Genomic DNA, 17,081 nt, shown 5'->3' on the forward strand with positions numbered 1-17,081 from the left:
CGCATACGCATGATACACAACCGCAAAAGTATCTATAAAGCACGTGTATTTTAGATCTAAAATCAAAGTAGCGAGAGATCAATGCAGGCTCGAGAAAACTATTCGCGATGTCTCTGCGCCTAGCCATATGACGAGTAAAGATCGAACGACGGAAACAAAAACTATACGTATGCATATAACGGCGCCGAGGCTCGCGCGCTGCACACTGCACAGCTGATGCAACGATCGTGAATGTCGTTAGCTGCCCCGATTGTGGTGGATCCTTGTTTAACCGCAATATCTCACCGACGCGAACTCTATTCATGTTTAAATAATGTATGCTTCCGACTTGACCTACTTGCCTGTTTATTACAATATTTTTCATGCAGATTTTTGTGTAACGCCGAGCAAGTGCGCGCGGCTCGTTTTTACTATTTTTTCTCTTTGTTTCGAGCGTAAGGCTCGCATTTGTGTAAAAAATATGAGATTCGAGATCGATTAAGTTGTCATTTAAAGGATGCATACTTTCACGTAACTGTTTTTCTTTTATGCACAAGTATGCAGGTTTTTCATTACTGCATCGATCGTAATCTTTCTCATAAATTTTATTACAATTTACGCGATGAAATTTCAACAATCATTCAACGCAAATAATTACTTCACTCACACAATTTCAATTAAAATTAAATATAATCGCGACCTTAAGAACTGTTGAATTCTCCTTCTGAACCAGTTGAATTTTATGGAGTGTGCGAAATTTCACACCGATTCATAAGAAAAAAAATCGGGGATTCGTTTCGGAACTGCGAGCATTCAACGCAAATTTCGGGATTGATTAGATACTCATCACACACACACACACACACACATACACAATAAAAATTTTGCAATAATCAAACTAGCGTGTGCGCGCGCGCGTGTGTAAATAATTCGTGGCGCCTCGAGTCACGGCAAAGTTCGCGTTCACGTCAATACGATTAACGTATTACTTAAGAATTGCGTGCGTGTGTGCGAGCCGTGCATCGTGCCCGTACCCGCCCTGTACAAATCATTGGGAGAGGAATCCATTGCGCTCGACAGGAATTATGAGCGGTTCTCTACATACATAACATAACGTCGAGCAATTTGCTATTGCAAGTTTTATATTTTCCTCACTCGCGCGAAGTACATAATTAGAGAATCATAGAGGATGCTGCTGCTGCTACTGCTACTTGCGCCTAGCCCAAAGTATTGCGCGCATCATCCATGCACCGCTCGCTCGCTGCTGCGGTCGTAAGAATGTGCATCAATCTCGCGCCTACAGTCGTGACATTGCGTGCCTTTACATGGGTTTCTTCGTAATTTTTGCATTATACCGTGAGTCCTCTGTCTGGTGTGGATTTTTCTTCATTTATTACGACTTCGGACGCATGTAAACTAATTACATCGGTGACCTTGATGATGATGTCAAGTTGTTTGAACAAAAAAAGGAGAGAGAAAAATAACAATAAATGGATGATATAGCTGAAATTATTGAAAATCGAATTGAGATTAAAAATAGGCTCCAAAATTGAATGGCACATGACTTGCAGAGGTGTTTTCTTTATTTCGCGTATAAAATATACATAATGGCATTCCACACTGAAGTCTTAAACCATTTATTTATGAATTATAAATTGTATAAAATCATTAAAAGAGTATACGTAATGTACTGGCTAAATTATAAAAAATATACTCCTATGAGAGAACGAGCTAATGCTTGAATTGAAATTATCTTTTCCATTTCTTCACAGAATGAAAATGTAACATTATTTACAATTTCTCCATAAAACTCGGTGAATAATGATCACGTTGCCTCGTTCTAGCGTTATGTAATTCATTGATGGTGATATTAATGATGGTAACTTTTCGTAAAAAATTATGAATGTAAATAAGCATTAATAATACTTATAAAATTAGAAAAAAATGATTATTCGTTTTGTTTAATAAAACGGAATGATCATTTTTATCTTTAAGTTTTTTGAAAGTTATTTCGGTAACTTTGTTAGCGTAACTTAAACTTAAAAAATTACACGATTTTATAAAATCAAGTACTATAATTTTGAAATACTTCATGCAGTTTTATCGAGTAAATAGTCTGTTCATTCAAGTCAATTCATGATTACAAACCGCAATGAATTCTATCGATTTCTATGAAGGCTGGCGCATTTTTTTCTACATCGCACAACACTCAACTTAATAGGTAAAAAAGTGTATTTACAGTAATTGTATATTAGCTTTGAGAGCATCTTCAATCATATTATAGACATTCATTACTTCTTAGTTATGTTGACTCAACCAGCACGAGGTGGCAGGTATTCACGGTCTGGTTTCGAAGGGCCTTGTGAAGGGAAAGGTGTATCAGAAGGTCCAGGTCTTCCACTTGGGAAGGCAGGACCACTCGGTTGGCCACTTGGATAACCTTCCTCGCCACCTCCTGGTTGTTGAGAAGGTCCTTGTGGTCTTCCTCCGCTTGGGTAAGATGGTTGCTGTGCCCCTGGATATCCACCAGGTCCACCAGGCGATTGAGGTCTACCACTACTTGGGTAACCGGTTGATGGACCTCCAAATTCTTCATTTCCTCTAGGATAGTCACCACTTCCACTTGAAGGATAACCTCCTGGACCATCAGTTTGAGGGCCCTGAGGACTACCTGGTCTGCTTGGTCCGCTTGGTCCGCTTGGTCCGTTTGGTCCGCTCGGACCACTTGGATATCCACCAGGCCCGCTAGGACCACTTGGATATGCTCCTGGGCCTGTAGGTCCACTTGGTCCACTAGGACCACTTGGGTATCCACCTGGTCCACTAGGGCCACTGGGGAATCCACCCGGTCCACTTGGGCCACTTGGAAATCCGCCAGGTCCACTAGGGCCACTGGGGAATCCACCTGGCCCACTTGGGCCACTTGGGAATCCACCCGGTCCGTTAGGGCCACTTGGGAATCCACCTGGTCCACTAGGACCACTTGGGAATCCACCCGGTCCTCCAGGGCCACTTGGACCACCTGATCCTGGTTGACTACTTCCACCGGAGTAATTTGGACCTTGCGGTCCCTGGGGTCTTGGTTGATTTCCTTGAGGTCCTTGTTGCTGACTTCCCATTATCGTATAATCATAAAGATTCTCATTCACATAAAATAAACTAGGTGCTGAACTACAATCGAACTGATTCCACCACACGCAAACCAAGTACTGCTGATGGAATATCGTACCATTCGGACATAGGAAATCGTATGTCTGATTGTTTGCACATATGTGGAATACTTGGCACTGGGTTTCAACATCTGCATAATAACCAGGATACTGTTGAGCATCGCATCTGAAACTCGTTTCCGGAATTTCAGAGAGAATTGGGTAATCACGTCCAGGTTCACCGGGTATAGCAGAATAATCGCCATCGTCATATGAGCCGTCATCACTACCACCACTTGAACCACCTTGATTTCCACTTGGGAAGCCACTAGATGGTCTCTGTCCACCACTAGGAAAGCCGCCCGAGGGACCTTGCCCACCGCTTGGAAAACCTTCTGAAGGTCCTTGGCCTCCACTGGGGAAACCACCAGAGGGTCCTTGTCCACCGCTTGGAAATCCTCCAGAAGGTCCCTGGCCTCCACTAGGAAAGCCACCTGTAGGTCCTTGTCCACCACTTGGAAAGCCTCCTGATGGTCCCTGACCTCCAGTAGGGAAGCCACCAGAGGGTCCTTGTCCACCACTAGGGAAGCTACCAGAGGGTCCTTGTCCTCCGCTAGGGTAACCTCCTGAAGGTCCCTGGCCTCCACTAGGGAAGCCACCAGAAGGTCCTTGTCCACCACTAGGATATCCACTGGAAGGTCCTTGTCCACTACTAGGATATCCACCGGAAGGACCTTGTCCACCACTTGGAAAACCTCCTGGTGAACTTGGTCTGCCACTAGGATAACCACCAGACGGACCTTGACCACCACTAGGGAAACCACCGGATGGACCTTGTCCACCACTAGGATAACCTCCAGCTGGTCCCTGGGCTCCATTAGGATAACCACTCGAGGGACCCTGTCCACCGCTAGGATAGCCAGCTGATGGTCTTTGTCCTCCACTTGGAAAACCTCCAGTCGGTCTTGATTCGTCAGATGGAAATTCTGTAGAAGGCCTACCACTAGGATATCCGCCTGATGGACCTTGACCTCCAGATGGACCTTGGTTAGTTGGCCTTTGTGATGGTCCTTGGTTGGAACTTCCAGGATAATTTTGGTTATCTAGAACATAATCATTGTTGTGAAGACATTATATGAAAATATGAGAAACACTTTCAATTTATGTCATTTTAATTGAAACAACTTTTTCTTTTTTGCATATAATTTTTGGTTAATAAAAAATTAAGTATCAGAAATTTCTGTACGTTCATCTCATTACTTTCTGCATATTATTAATTATCTCATTTTTCCAATTTGATTATTGAAGCATCGTTGTTATCATTTTTTATTATATCGTCGCCCAGCGCAGGAAGGTATCTATTCCAATTCTGTAGCAAGAAGGATACTTACTCGCGCGCAGAGGCAAAAAGGTATCTAACTCGAGCGCAGCGGCAAAAAGGTATATATTTCGAGCGTCGAAGCAAAAAAGTAGCTTATTCAAACGAAATGGCACGAAAGTTTTGACGCGCCGAATTTAGGTTGACAACGGAGCCGTAAATGATAAAATTTCGTTTCAACATTTAATTCAAAGTTATGTAAAGCCGATAACTTCTACTTTCCTCTCAGAACATACAAAGTTCTCCATAAGTGGCAAATTGAGTCGAAATCGCGGTGAGATTGATTTGTTTGCTCGCATTACAAATGGATGAAAATCATTACACTAGCTCACTTGTTTTTTCTCTTTTTTGCTCTAATACAAAACAAAATTATCATTTACGGCTGCGATGCCAACCTAAATTCAGCGCGTCAAAACTTTCTTGCCACTTCGTTTGAATAAGCTACTTTTTTGCTTCTACGCTTGAATTAGATACCTTTTTGCCGCTGCGCTCGAGTTAGATACCTTTTTGCCTCTGCGCGCGAGTAAGAATCCTTCTTGCTACAGAATTGGAATAGATACCTTCCTGCGTTGGGGCGACGATATGATGTGAAAATATTAAAAAATTTACCCGAATACTGAATTGAAGGGGTCTGAGTACCTGGTCTCTGGCTCGGATAACCACCCGAGGGTCCTTGAGGCTCAAATGGAGGGGCTGGTCCAGGATACTCATCATCTGTCGACGGGGTTTGTCCTGAAATTGTAAAGTATTCATTTTGGTTGTAATATAATTCAATATATGCTTAATATAAATTAAAAATTGCAGTGTTTCATACATTTTTCTAAGAAACAAAAAGCATTGCTCTTTTTTATTCATTGCAATAATTATTACGCTTGATTTACTGTACTTCTCTATCAATAATGATAATCGAATTTTTTCATAATTCATGAATTTTTTTTAATATCATTAAAAGCGAAAAGCAAAATGATGTATCATCTGAACTTAATTGTGTTTTAATCAAACTTCAAAAAAATTATGGTAAAATTACCAGAATATCCTGGTCCTGATGGTCTTTGTCCTGCTCCAGGCCTCTGTCCATCATTGGAAGGTCTTGATGGACCTGAACCAGGTCTTGAACCATCTTCGGGAGTTGGATAGAGACCATTTGGTGGCCTGGGTCTTGAAGTTCCTCCACTAGGTCTGTTGCCGTTGCTTGGTCTCGAACCCCCATTGTCATTGCCAGGGAAGGGAATCGAAGGGCGATCGCTTGGGTATCCTTCATTTGATGGTCTTCCTCGATTAGGACCTACTGTAGTTCCACTTGATGGTCTCTGAGAACCTTGTCCAGAACTAGGTATCGTATTAGAGCTGGGATATCCCCCACTTGGTCCTCCACTTGGATAAGAACCTCCGTTTGAGGGTTGGTTTCCTGGTCTTTGAGTACCAGGGAATTCACTGCTTGGTCGACCCCCTAAAAAATTTTAAGCCAAAAATATTTATTTTAAATATCTGTTGAAAAAAAAAATTTATAATAGATTAAGTTTATTTTAAAAGATATGATTTACCTGGATACCCTCCATTGGTGGGACTTTGACCATTAAATCCAGGTCTTTGACCTCCACTGGGATAACTTCCAGTACTTCCTTGTCCGTTGCTTGGAAAGGATTCAGGCCTCCCTCTAGGATATCCGTTTTCTCCTCCTGGAAATGAGCCACCTGGTGATGAAGGTCTGTTTCCTCCTGAACCCGATGGAAACCCATTACTAGGACGGCCTCCTGGACCTTGTGGTTGATTCTCATTTGGAAGTGGGAAAGGAATGGAGGGTCTTTCATCGGGATATCCTTCCTCTTGTGTGTTTGTCGGCCTACCAGTTGGTCTCTGTTGGTTGTTACCCGACGGAAAACTGGCACCTCCTGAAGGGCGTTGGCCACCGGCTGGACCGCCAGATGGATACCCATTTCCTGCACTTGGTCGCTGACCATTTGAACCGCCTGACGGATAACCATTACCGTTCGAGGGTCTTTGGCCATTACCAGAAGGCCTGGAAGGAAATCCGTTACCAGTCGGTGCCGGTGTTCCTGAGAATCCTCCGGGTCTTGTACTGCCTGGAGATTGAGGTCCACTTGGTACACCATATTCTGTAGATGGTGTAGTTGGCGAACTACCCCCCGATGGTCTACCTGGAGTCAATGGATTGTTTGGCCGTGGATAGTCATAGCCTTCTTGAGCCTAATCAATAAAATTCATCAAATTTTTATATTCATGATGCAAAGTATACTTATCATTAAATTTATTTCAGAATTTATTATTAAAGTTCTGTAATCGATTTCAGTGATATAATTATGTACTCATACTAGTAAATTAGCGATCTCTTGAGAAATTCCAAAAAAATTGTAAATGTATTGTAATTGTAAATGTATTGTTCGTAACATTTCATTTACATTTTTATGGTAAGATATTTTCATTTTTAAGGGACTCGATTATGTAAAACGGAGTCTCTGGGCTAAGTGTGACAACAGAAACGCGTGCAAAAATATAAGCAAGCCACGATGCTCTATTCAATAGTATTTTGGTCACCGGCATATAGGTATGCATATTACATCACTTTAAGCGAGCATACAAGCGGCGTATGTGTGTATGTGTGTATAAAAACAACATATTGACGCCGCGATCGCACTCGCACGAGTGTCTGCGATCGATGCATGCGCCGGTGTGCCCATGCGCGATTGCAAAATGCGCCACCGAGAAGAATATGCGCACGCGGTGGCGCGGGAAGAATAGTCGAGTCTCAGATGACTGAAACTCAAAGTGGAACTTTTCGGCATTGACGATTGCTTCACACACAGAGAAAGCAGCATCTTCGGCTGAACGCGCGCGCGCACGTGACAGTTATAAAGCTTTATCAGTTCTTCATTCGGGCATAAATTCCGTTTGTTTGCAAAACGTGCTTAGGATTATTATCTAATATGAGAGTGTGTGTGTCTGTAATAAAGCTTCTAAATAACTACTTCGCGAGCAAGTGAGCGTAATATTATTATTTCACAGTCGCTATACTTGCCATCAACAGAAATAATTTATAATAAATCACGTTAACAATAAGTCCTTCTAACAGAAGCAATAAACATTACAAGCCCGAGTAACTGCATGTTTAATTGCTCGTCATATTACTAGTCTGCAGCTGCCGTTTCAAGCAAGTGTAACCGAAGACGCGTGCAATTACGCGCGAATGCGCAATTTAACAGAAATTTTTATAATTGTACATAAATAATGCTGCTCATGCAAAAAAGACTCACCAATGATGTACGAGAGATAGCCAGTACAGCTGAAACAAAAGAAATCCAAAAATAATAGATATATCTAACATGTTGTGTATAGTATGTATAACTGCTTATGTGCATTAAGCTTGTGTAAGATTTGTCTGCAAGAGAGAGAAGATATGTAAACCGAGTGATGTTTTACACCTGAAAAATTCGGCCCAACTCGACTAGCGCGCCAGGTGCCAGAAATCTCTGATGAAGTCATATGTGAGAAACAGGACTGACAATGCTCGCGCGTCCTTAATTAATTAACCGGGAAGTTATGTCAGAGATTTTTCAAATTATTTCGTTTCTATCGCCGCACGAAACGGAGAATTTCGCACGCGCTCGCTTCTTTTTCCCGAGCCTTATACACATACGAGCCTCACGAAGCATACCTATATACGTTATGAGCGAGCGCCGGTGCGTTTTTATAAACCGCAGCATCGGTATGCGTGTGATCTATTGCAAATTTTTTTCACTAGGCATTACTGGTCTATTTACCGAGGCTCTATTGAAGAGTGTCAGCGATGAGTAAACTAAAGCTGTTTATGATTATGTCTTAATTGATGGAAGGATCATTGTTATAATTTTGCCAAGAAAAAATAATGCATCTGTGCACTTAGATCTCATTATAAAACAATTTTAGTTCCATAATTTGAGGTGTGTGCTCGTTTTAAGTCAATTTTTTTCTAATTTAACTTAATGCTCCAGGTGTCAATGAAACCATATGTATAGAAAAAAAAAGAATTGAATCAAAAAGTTCTAAAATACTTATGTGACCTAGTTCGGGTCAAACCACAATGGAAATGAGAAAAAAAAAATTACTCAAGAAGATGTTCTTCACTTTCAAAGAAAAAAATATCAACGAATCTAGACGTACCAAACCCGTGACTTGATAAACTAAAAAAAATATCTGAAGTAGATTGAAGAGAGTGAAGTGGAAACGATACACCAAAACAGTTGCATCAGAAAGAGAGACACAACATTATAAGGAGCGAGAGAGAAAAGTCGCGGGAGCGAAAGAGTAGGTCTGCTGCATACACTTGACCTTCATTTCCGCAGTCGCATGCGCGCGCGCGCGCGAGCGTTCATCCTATCGGACCCAGCCGAAAGAGAAATAAATAAAGAAACCAACGACGAGCCTCCATATAACGAAACGCGTATGCACGGGTGTAAACCGATGGCACACGAAGGGGAGAGTCCGAAAAAAATTCCGAACGAACAATGGTTCCACCACACATAGACGCACATGCACACACCTCGGGCTCGTGTGCGTGAAACTTATCTTCTATTTATTTTAATTAGAAAGGAAGTTACGAAAAAGCTGCAGTGTGCCTGCTGCTTGCATATATAGGTGCGCGTCGTATCTTTATATGTATGTGTGTGTATGTACGCTAATCACCGTCGAAGCCGCTACTCGCATACTGCACACACACACGTTAGAGCGTGCGCAGGGTCCACGAAAATTTCGGTCTCGATTCTTCTTCTCGCCGCGAGCGCGAGCTAGGCGAGCGCAAGGTATGCAGTGATATTTACGCAATGGCACCTACACACAACGTGCGCGCCTAGTCGCGGGGGCCTTTTTTCGACAAAACACATACATTCGAGAGTGTGTACGAGCAGCCTGTGCGCACTCGCCGCTCGCTCTTTTCTACTCTTGTCTATGGCTTTTTTCCAACGATTAATGAGTACCGGTGGAAAGAGTGAATCTTCCTATAAAATCTGCTCATTGTTTTCAGAGAGGATAAGCGATTTTTTTCGAACTGAACCGTATATTTATTCACGCGAATTGCGAAGATCGGTATGCGCCCACGTTTTTCGGGAAATTTGGTCAGATTTCTGATAACGAATGTATTAGCTAAAAAAGTATGCTTTATACTGTAGAAAAACGATCATAATTCAATTCTGATACTTCTACGTGAATACTTAGAGTAGCAGATTAATTTCCCCAGATAGGAATGCTCAAAATTGATAATGGTATAATAACCAAAAATTACGATTGAAAATATTTTTTTTAAATACACATTTATATTAAAATTATGTTTAAAATTTGAAAAGTATTTTGAATGACCCGAAGACGACAATTTTTTTGTTTCAAAATATCTAGACCAGTTTTCAGTTATTTTAAATATGATAATACTGTCAGTCTCTACCACTAGATGGAGAAGATCTATATATGTAAATCTGCAAGTGGTGCAATAAAAGTAATTGTATAAGTCCACTTATTAGACATAAAGAGTTTCATAAAATGGGTTTCTCTATATTAATTCTAAAGTTTGTAAATATTTGTAAAGAAATGAACTACTTCCATTTCTATGAAAATTTAAAATAAAAATTGACTTTGCATTTTAAGAATTATTCTCACCCTCGTATCATATCTATCGTTGTATCATATACTATCAACGGCGCAAGAATAGAGACATTCTCCGACATGAAAAATCTGTCAGTTCGTAGATGCATTGAAACGACTCTCTTCAAAGAGAAGAAAAACAATATATCAACGCGCGTGATTATTTCCAAACACCAGCGGATCGACTCACACTTGAAAGCTTCTTTATATGCTTTAAGCCGTGTACGCGCGCGGTATATATCTAGGTGCAAGTAGTGTACCACCATCGAAGGCTGCGTGGGTTTGCAGAACAAAAAAATGAAGTTACATCTTTCATATATAGCACTCACTTAAGAGCCGATGTATTATGTACTCCTGCACGCGATCAGATAAAAAAAGGTTTATCGACATGCATCGCGCTATTAATATTACCAGTAGAGCTTCTTTACTTTTGCATTACTCGTATAGATGCGACTTTATAAATAGCACACACGGTATTTAAAATATTTTTCAGTCCTAATATCCCGATGATTCATTGCGCAATATTTAAAAAGACGGTATTTGACGGCATTTAAAAAAAGCCCAAACTTTTAATACGATTATTGTACTATTTAGCACCATATTACCCAACCGATCATCGAAATAATAATAAACGCATAATAAAAAATTGTCAAACACGCACTCGAGCAGGTTCGAGATCAGGCAGTGCAGTAGCAGCAGCAGCAGCTGCTGCTGCTCGCATCTACCAAAGAGTCTTATACTACACCGCGCGAGAATTGGCCAAGAATCGGCTGATGATGCTCGGAAAAATTATCATAGCCGCGCGACAGAAGCGAAGCTTTCTCTAATAGCTTATGCGATATTTGCTCATCACTCGTGCCGTACACAGACGAGTACGCTGCATATAATACACGTACGTACGTACGTATGACAATGATCGTATCGCGCAAGTTTGATTGTTTACTAATGTATATACGAGTGTGTATATGCAGCTCTCCCCGGCGTCGTGTATATAATCTAATATATGTATGGGCCGCGCTCGCCGATCATCTTTATGGAGATCTAGCCGTCTGTCTGTCGTCGCGACTTGATAGATCATACAATGGCAATAGTGCACGTAGCTAATAATCTATTATATAATTTTATCTCTTTCTCCTCTCGTTTCTCTCTTTCTCTCTCTCTCTCTCTCTCTCTCTCTCTCTCTCTCACCGACACAATAATACGTAAGTGGTTGTAAAGACACGAGATCGGCACAGGCTACAGCTAGCGCGAGTGTTGTAGACGATTGTCAGATCTTTCGAATCTCGCGCGCTGCCGCTATCCGATATCTCAATTATAATTGTTTTATTATTTTGAACGCGCGAGCGGCTCGCGTGTGTACAAACGTTACACAGATAAAAACTAGTTAATAGTAGACACGAGCGAAGATACACAAGCATAGATTTTAGACACACGCGCGCTTATGCAGATTGATTAATGGTTTCGTGTATCGCGCGAATTTGTTGGATTTGCATATAAGTGAGATATGAGCGCATTCTAATGTCATTTCTCCGAAGAAGCAATTTGCATTGCTTATAATGAAGGTGTTTCAACTCTTCTTTCTTTTTTTTCGAGCTCAAAGTGCGCTTTTCTACACCTTTACGCGTCTTTACTATTTCGCCTGAACCATTAATCATTCGTAAGCGTGCGTAATAAAGTATATGGGCAGAAGAGTATGGAAAAATGTGCTGGTACTCACCTATCCACAACAAACACAGCTTCATGTTTGTTGCTGGAGCTGCCTTTAACAGTTGTTAAATGCTGCAAAAGAAGAGAGAAGAACAACTTTTTTTGATTGCGGTTTAAACCTTACGAATGTCTCTCGACCGCGCGTTCATACTTTTCACCCGAAGTTCGCGATCGGATTATTATTATACAACTGCGTGCTTGATTGTCGGCATTGACAATCGTAACATCTTGTCGCTTGCAGGAGAGAAAAGCTATAATTTATTTAGTATAATAACGATGAGACAACTGTATCATCGTCTCTCGTACAGCGCGACAATCAGCCTTTAGTTTTGTCAATATTTATTTAGAAAAATTTATTGTATTTACTTTAATAAATTTTAGTACACAAAACAATGAAGACCAACAATGTTTGTCAAAGCCAATGGAGTTAATCCCGCGCGCGTTTTAAATATCTACTTCATACCGCCACTTGCGAAACGCAACAGTCGATTGGTTAAGAAAAAGAAGTGCTCATGAATTTTGTATTTCTATGCAGAAAATAGTGCTTGCGACGATCAATGTTATCTTTTCGACAGCAACATACATCTCTCTTTCTTTCTCGATGCTGCTGCTGCTCTTTTACAAGCACGCGCTCGAGAGTCGATTCGAGAAAAATTGCTTTCGTCGATACATTACATTGACCAACAATGCGTTTTTTTCCACTGTGTGTTTGTGTGTGTTTGTGTGTGTTTGTCGCCGAGTGAATTCTAATTTATAGTTGTAATTAGTATGAATTGAAGGATGTGCAATATTTTTTTTCACGAAGTTAAGTATGTTGTAATTCGTATAAGATGGTAAACTCGTATGAGGAAAATTAGATACAGCTCGTCTGAGATTAGATTGATCATTAATTATTCGATGATAAATGATAAAAGATATAAAATAATTTTTTAAATTGTCAATCTCTAGTAAAAACAAAAATCATGCAAAATAGATGTTCACAGATAAGGAAAAAATATGATCACTTTTCGAGAAAAAAAAATCACAGTCTCGATTTCCTCGCTCAAAAGTCAATAAAGCACTTGAAAATTTTACAAAAAAAAAAGCCAGAAAACAAGTCCATTCCTGCAAGCTCGCACAATCCGACGAGAACGACAACACTCACCCGATGAAACGATAAACTACAGTGGCTGTTTGCCCTCGGTTAAAAAATATTTCTGGTATTTTCTCGCTCGAAAAATGCTAGAATATTTTTAATATGAAAACTGGCCAAGCCAAGCCGAGGTGATTTTTTTTCTCGATACTGAAACTCTATATATAATTTCTTTATATATATAATAATATAATATAACACGGCTAACGATCTACAGCTGGCGAGCCAGACCGTTGACTGATTGTAGAAGGTGTCGTCGTGATCATATATAGGGCCCCGCGCTGTGGAGGCGCCTGGGAGGATGGCGTGTGCTGCGCGGCGCTACCACCCCACAGGTAGTAGTAGTAGCTACCTCTTCTTCTTCTCTTTTCTTTTCTTGGCTGTATGGCTTGTAACTTGGCCGCAACGCGCCGCGTATACCTTCCTTTGGGTACGACGACTGTCTCCTCCTCCGCACCACCACCTCCTCCAACTCCAACCGAAGTTTTGCTATATATTGTTGCCTTTGCTGCTGCTGCCGATCGTACAAGCTAAGCTATGTGTATATAGGTACACGTGTGAGTGTGTAAGTGCGATTCACGAGTGTGTGCAGGGATGATGACGATATATGGAATATAGCTCTCTCTCTCTCTCTTGCTCGCTTGTTGTAATCGTCCTTCGTCCTTCTCTTTTTGCCAAGCGAGTGCCGAGAGTGTGAGTGCAAGAACGAGAAAGAGTCAAGCTTCCACTAGTTGCATCCCTACCTTTTCTCGCGCTCTATCAGCACGTAAACGTACATATATACACGCTCTTTTTCACCTTTATTCACGTTTGTGTGGCGATCGTACTGTTAACCCATACGCAGACTCGAATGAGAGGTGTGTGCGTATACCCCTTCTCTATAGACTTTTTCGACCATTCGACCGCTCATAAATGTTCACTCACATATGAAAATTTCATAAAGCTCCACCTTTGAATAATTACAAAAGGTATGCCTAAACGTTTTTAATACAGCCTTCATGGTCTTGACAATAATGTCGTACAAAAATTAAAACTAGACATTTTTTTCTTTTCTCTTAAAACCGGAGTTTACATCCAAGACAAGATTCAATTATTGTTGCAAATCGATTAAAGCCGTTATTATACTGTTATTACTTAGGCACGCGTGAAAAGTGTACCTCGAGATAAACGCTGGTACGCTCTATTACAGCTTAAAAAGGAAAGCCAATCGAGAGCAGAAGACACACTCACAATAACTGACTCATCAGTTATTACGTGCATCTATATCGGGCGCATAGAGCAGCTCTCTCAAATCTTGGATCGTTGTGTTGCGAGTATAATTGAGACCGAAAAAAAAGAAGAAGCGCATCGACACGTGCTAGCATAATATAATTCGAGTTACGATGAATCCTAGGCGAAAAATTGCCCGCTCGTCGCGCCGGCGACCGTAATCTTATAAACGAAAGTATAATATAAAGAGTCTCTCTCTCTTTTACTCTCGGTTGTGTACGCTGTATATATATGCAAGTACCGTGTATCTACCTCGAGGCGATATAAGTGACCCATTGACGTAGGAGCCTCGCTGCTCGCTTGCTGGCAGAGAGCATTAGAAAGAGAAAAGAGACGCTGCTGCTGCTGCGCTGCAAGACGGTACATAAGAGATCTGCTGCTGCTGCAGTCTCGTAGCGGCTACGACGACGACGACGACGACGACGACGAGGGAAGGGAAGGGGAAAAATACAGGAGAATATTTGCAGTGCCTAGAGCGAGAGAGTGAAAAAGATAGAAGGACTCTCCTCGTGGGAGGTATATATCTAGGATATACAAACCAGTGAAAGTGCAAGTGGAATATAACATCTTCCCGCAATGTGAGTGAAGAAGTTGCCACTGAGATAATCAGCTGAGCTCCTGCCGCTGCTGATGACGCTATATCATGGTTCCTTGTATGCCTTTTGGCTTAACTGCAGCGCTTTGTAGGTTTGCCGAAGTACCTGGTCGAAACTACTCAATGATATAATTTTTCGGGAAGCATCGCGATTTATTAATTGATTAACCGATCGTCGAGTTGAAAAATTGAGCAACGTCGTTAAGTACTTCGAACACGACTATGCCATTTAGGATTGAAACAACAATAAGCGTTTCTCGCTGTACACCTAGTTGCTGTACGTCGTGTCATTTGATAGTGGCGCGCAGTAGGCACGTTAAAAAGATATAGAAGCTGCGATTGATTGGATCTTTTGTATTTATGCGCATATCTATGAACCAGCAGCAACGGCTCCGCCGTGTACCATGTGTACGAAACAACAAAGCTGTTTATCTTGTAATACACGATTGTAGACACGCCGTATAGAGTATTTATACAGCGTACCCAGCAACGGACAGGTGACGGGAGTGTCTCCTTCGCATCTCTGCAACGCGAGAGACGTTCAATACCATCAAGGATATAATATCGCATAGCTTTTATATTGGCCGCACAGAAGATACAAAAGGTTTAATTTCTGCCGTTCGATCTACTACAGCGGCGGCAAAGAAAAGTAATTTACCAAGCACGTCTCTCTAGGTGGGCAATTCTGATGAAAAAAACAGCTCTCCATAAGAGAAAAATGATAAATTTTAAAGCGGCGCGAATTTTAACGCAGTTTAATCTAACGATTAATTTTGATTCTACCTGCGTGAACCATAAATTAATAATTACGCGCGCTTTTTTCAATCAATATATTATTCGCGTCGGAGCTAGCCTGCGTAATGCGCGCCGTCTTAATGCATATAATAATATTATTATCTAAACGTGTTAATTGACCACGCAAGCTCGACTAGAATATAGTTTTCACCGCCCATCAATATATTCTAGGATAATGTAAAAAAGTTATTATGAAATTTCTTAAATAAGGAAATCAATCATGCGGCGCACAATGTGTTTTATCATCTTGTCGATGCAGCGCAGAAAGACATCAATGAAGAGCTAAGGCAGTAACTCACGAGAATTCAATCATTCATCAAAACTTTTTGTATAGCATTTCACAGTATCGAGTCGTCGCTGCTACAGCGTACTTGCAAATATCATAGAAAAACTTTAATACCGATATCTTTTTTCTTTATCGACTCTTTAGGTACTCGCGATTAGTCGGATTTGCATCTCCTTACGCGAGGATGCATCGAGATATACAAGCGACCCGCGAAGACACGATAAGCTAGTCACAGGAACTTTTGAATTACTCATTGAATGTATCTGAATTTGAAATCGCCCCCGCACATGTAAATACACAGTGAGTGCAACTTCCGCAAAAATCCCTTAAAAACTTTCTTCTGCCGCGATGTCGTAACTCTCTCTAGAGTTTCGCTCAATGGTATAATATGAATTTAAACTTTTTTTCGTACTACTCCTTCACGGTGGCTATATATGCAACTGTCGAGCACGGCGAACTTTGAAAGGGATGATTTCATGACGTGTGACACTCTAACTACATCTGGATTTCGCGGATATACGCTAAGTCGAGCAGCAGCAGCTACTGGTTGCTTATTAGATATTATGTGTGTGTGTGTGTGTGTGTGTGTGTGTGTGTGTGTGTGTGTGTGTGTGTGTGCGCAATGTGAATCTCGAGAACGGGATATTTTCAAGTCTGCGTCGAGTCGCGTCGCTCCCTGTACCTGCGCGCATATTACTGATGCTGTGCTACAATATTGCACTCATTTTGTGCGCGTCGTCGTTTTCGTCTGCGTTGCATATACATACAGCACCGGTTTATTTACGTATAGCGCATTTTTTGACACATGGGTATAATCAATGAAATAAGACGAAGATGATGATATTTCGTAAAGAGACTTTTTGCGCACGCGCTTATGTAACTAATATGCGCGAATATTAAGGCTCGCATGATTATTGCGTACACAAATATACACACACATGTAAGTATTATACACATTATGAACTACGATATGCGCGCATAATATCGATTAGATAATCGTCCGCTCGATTTCACGCACGGCGCTTGATCAAATATCGTCATTTAGGCTCGTCATTGTCAATACATGCGAAACGATAAGCATCGGTACGCGCGAGTCCTTTATAGATCCTCGAACGTCGAGTGTGTATATTATAGTACATATACACACACGTGGTACGGGTCCC

General features: G+C 41.2%; 1 protein-coding gene across 1 annotated transcript; it reads right to left on the minus strand.

Moving 5' to 3' along the window:
* Nucleotides 1-2,291: 2,291 nt before the first annotated feature.
* LOC106653120 (spidroin-2-like) lies at nt 2,292-11,876 on the minus strand. The gene is made up of 6 exons (XM_014372376.1): nt 11,852-11,876; nt 7,779-7,807; nt 6,051-6,714; nt 5,534-5,956; nt 5,116-5,238; nt 2,292-4,231 (listed from the first exon to the last, which is right to left on the minus strand). Exons 1-6 carry the CDS (start codon nt 11,874-11,876, stop codon nt 2,292-2,294), a joined length of 3,204 nt encoding a protein of 1,067 aa, XP_014227862.1.
* Between the last annotated feature and the right edge of the window lie 5,205 nt (nt 11,877-17,081).

This window comes from Trichogramma pretiosum, unplaced genomic scaffold, assembly GCF_000599845.2.
Source record: "Trichogramma pretiosum strain Unisexual culture from Peru unplaced genomic scaffold, Tpre_2.0 scaffold30, whole genome shotgun sequence".
In the NCBI taxonomy this organism is placed as follows: domain Eukaryota; kingdom Metazoa; phylum Arthropoda; class Insecta; order Hymenoptera; family Trichogrammatidae; genus Trichogramma; species Trichogramma pretiosum.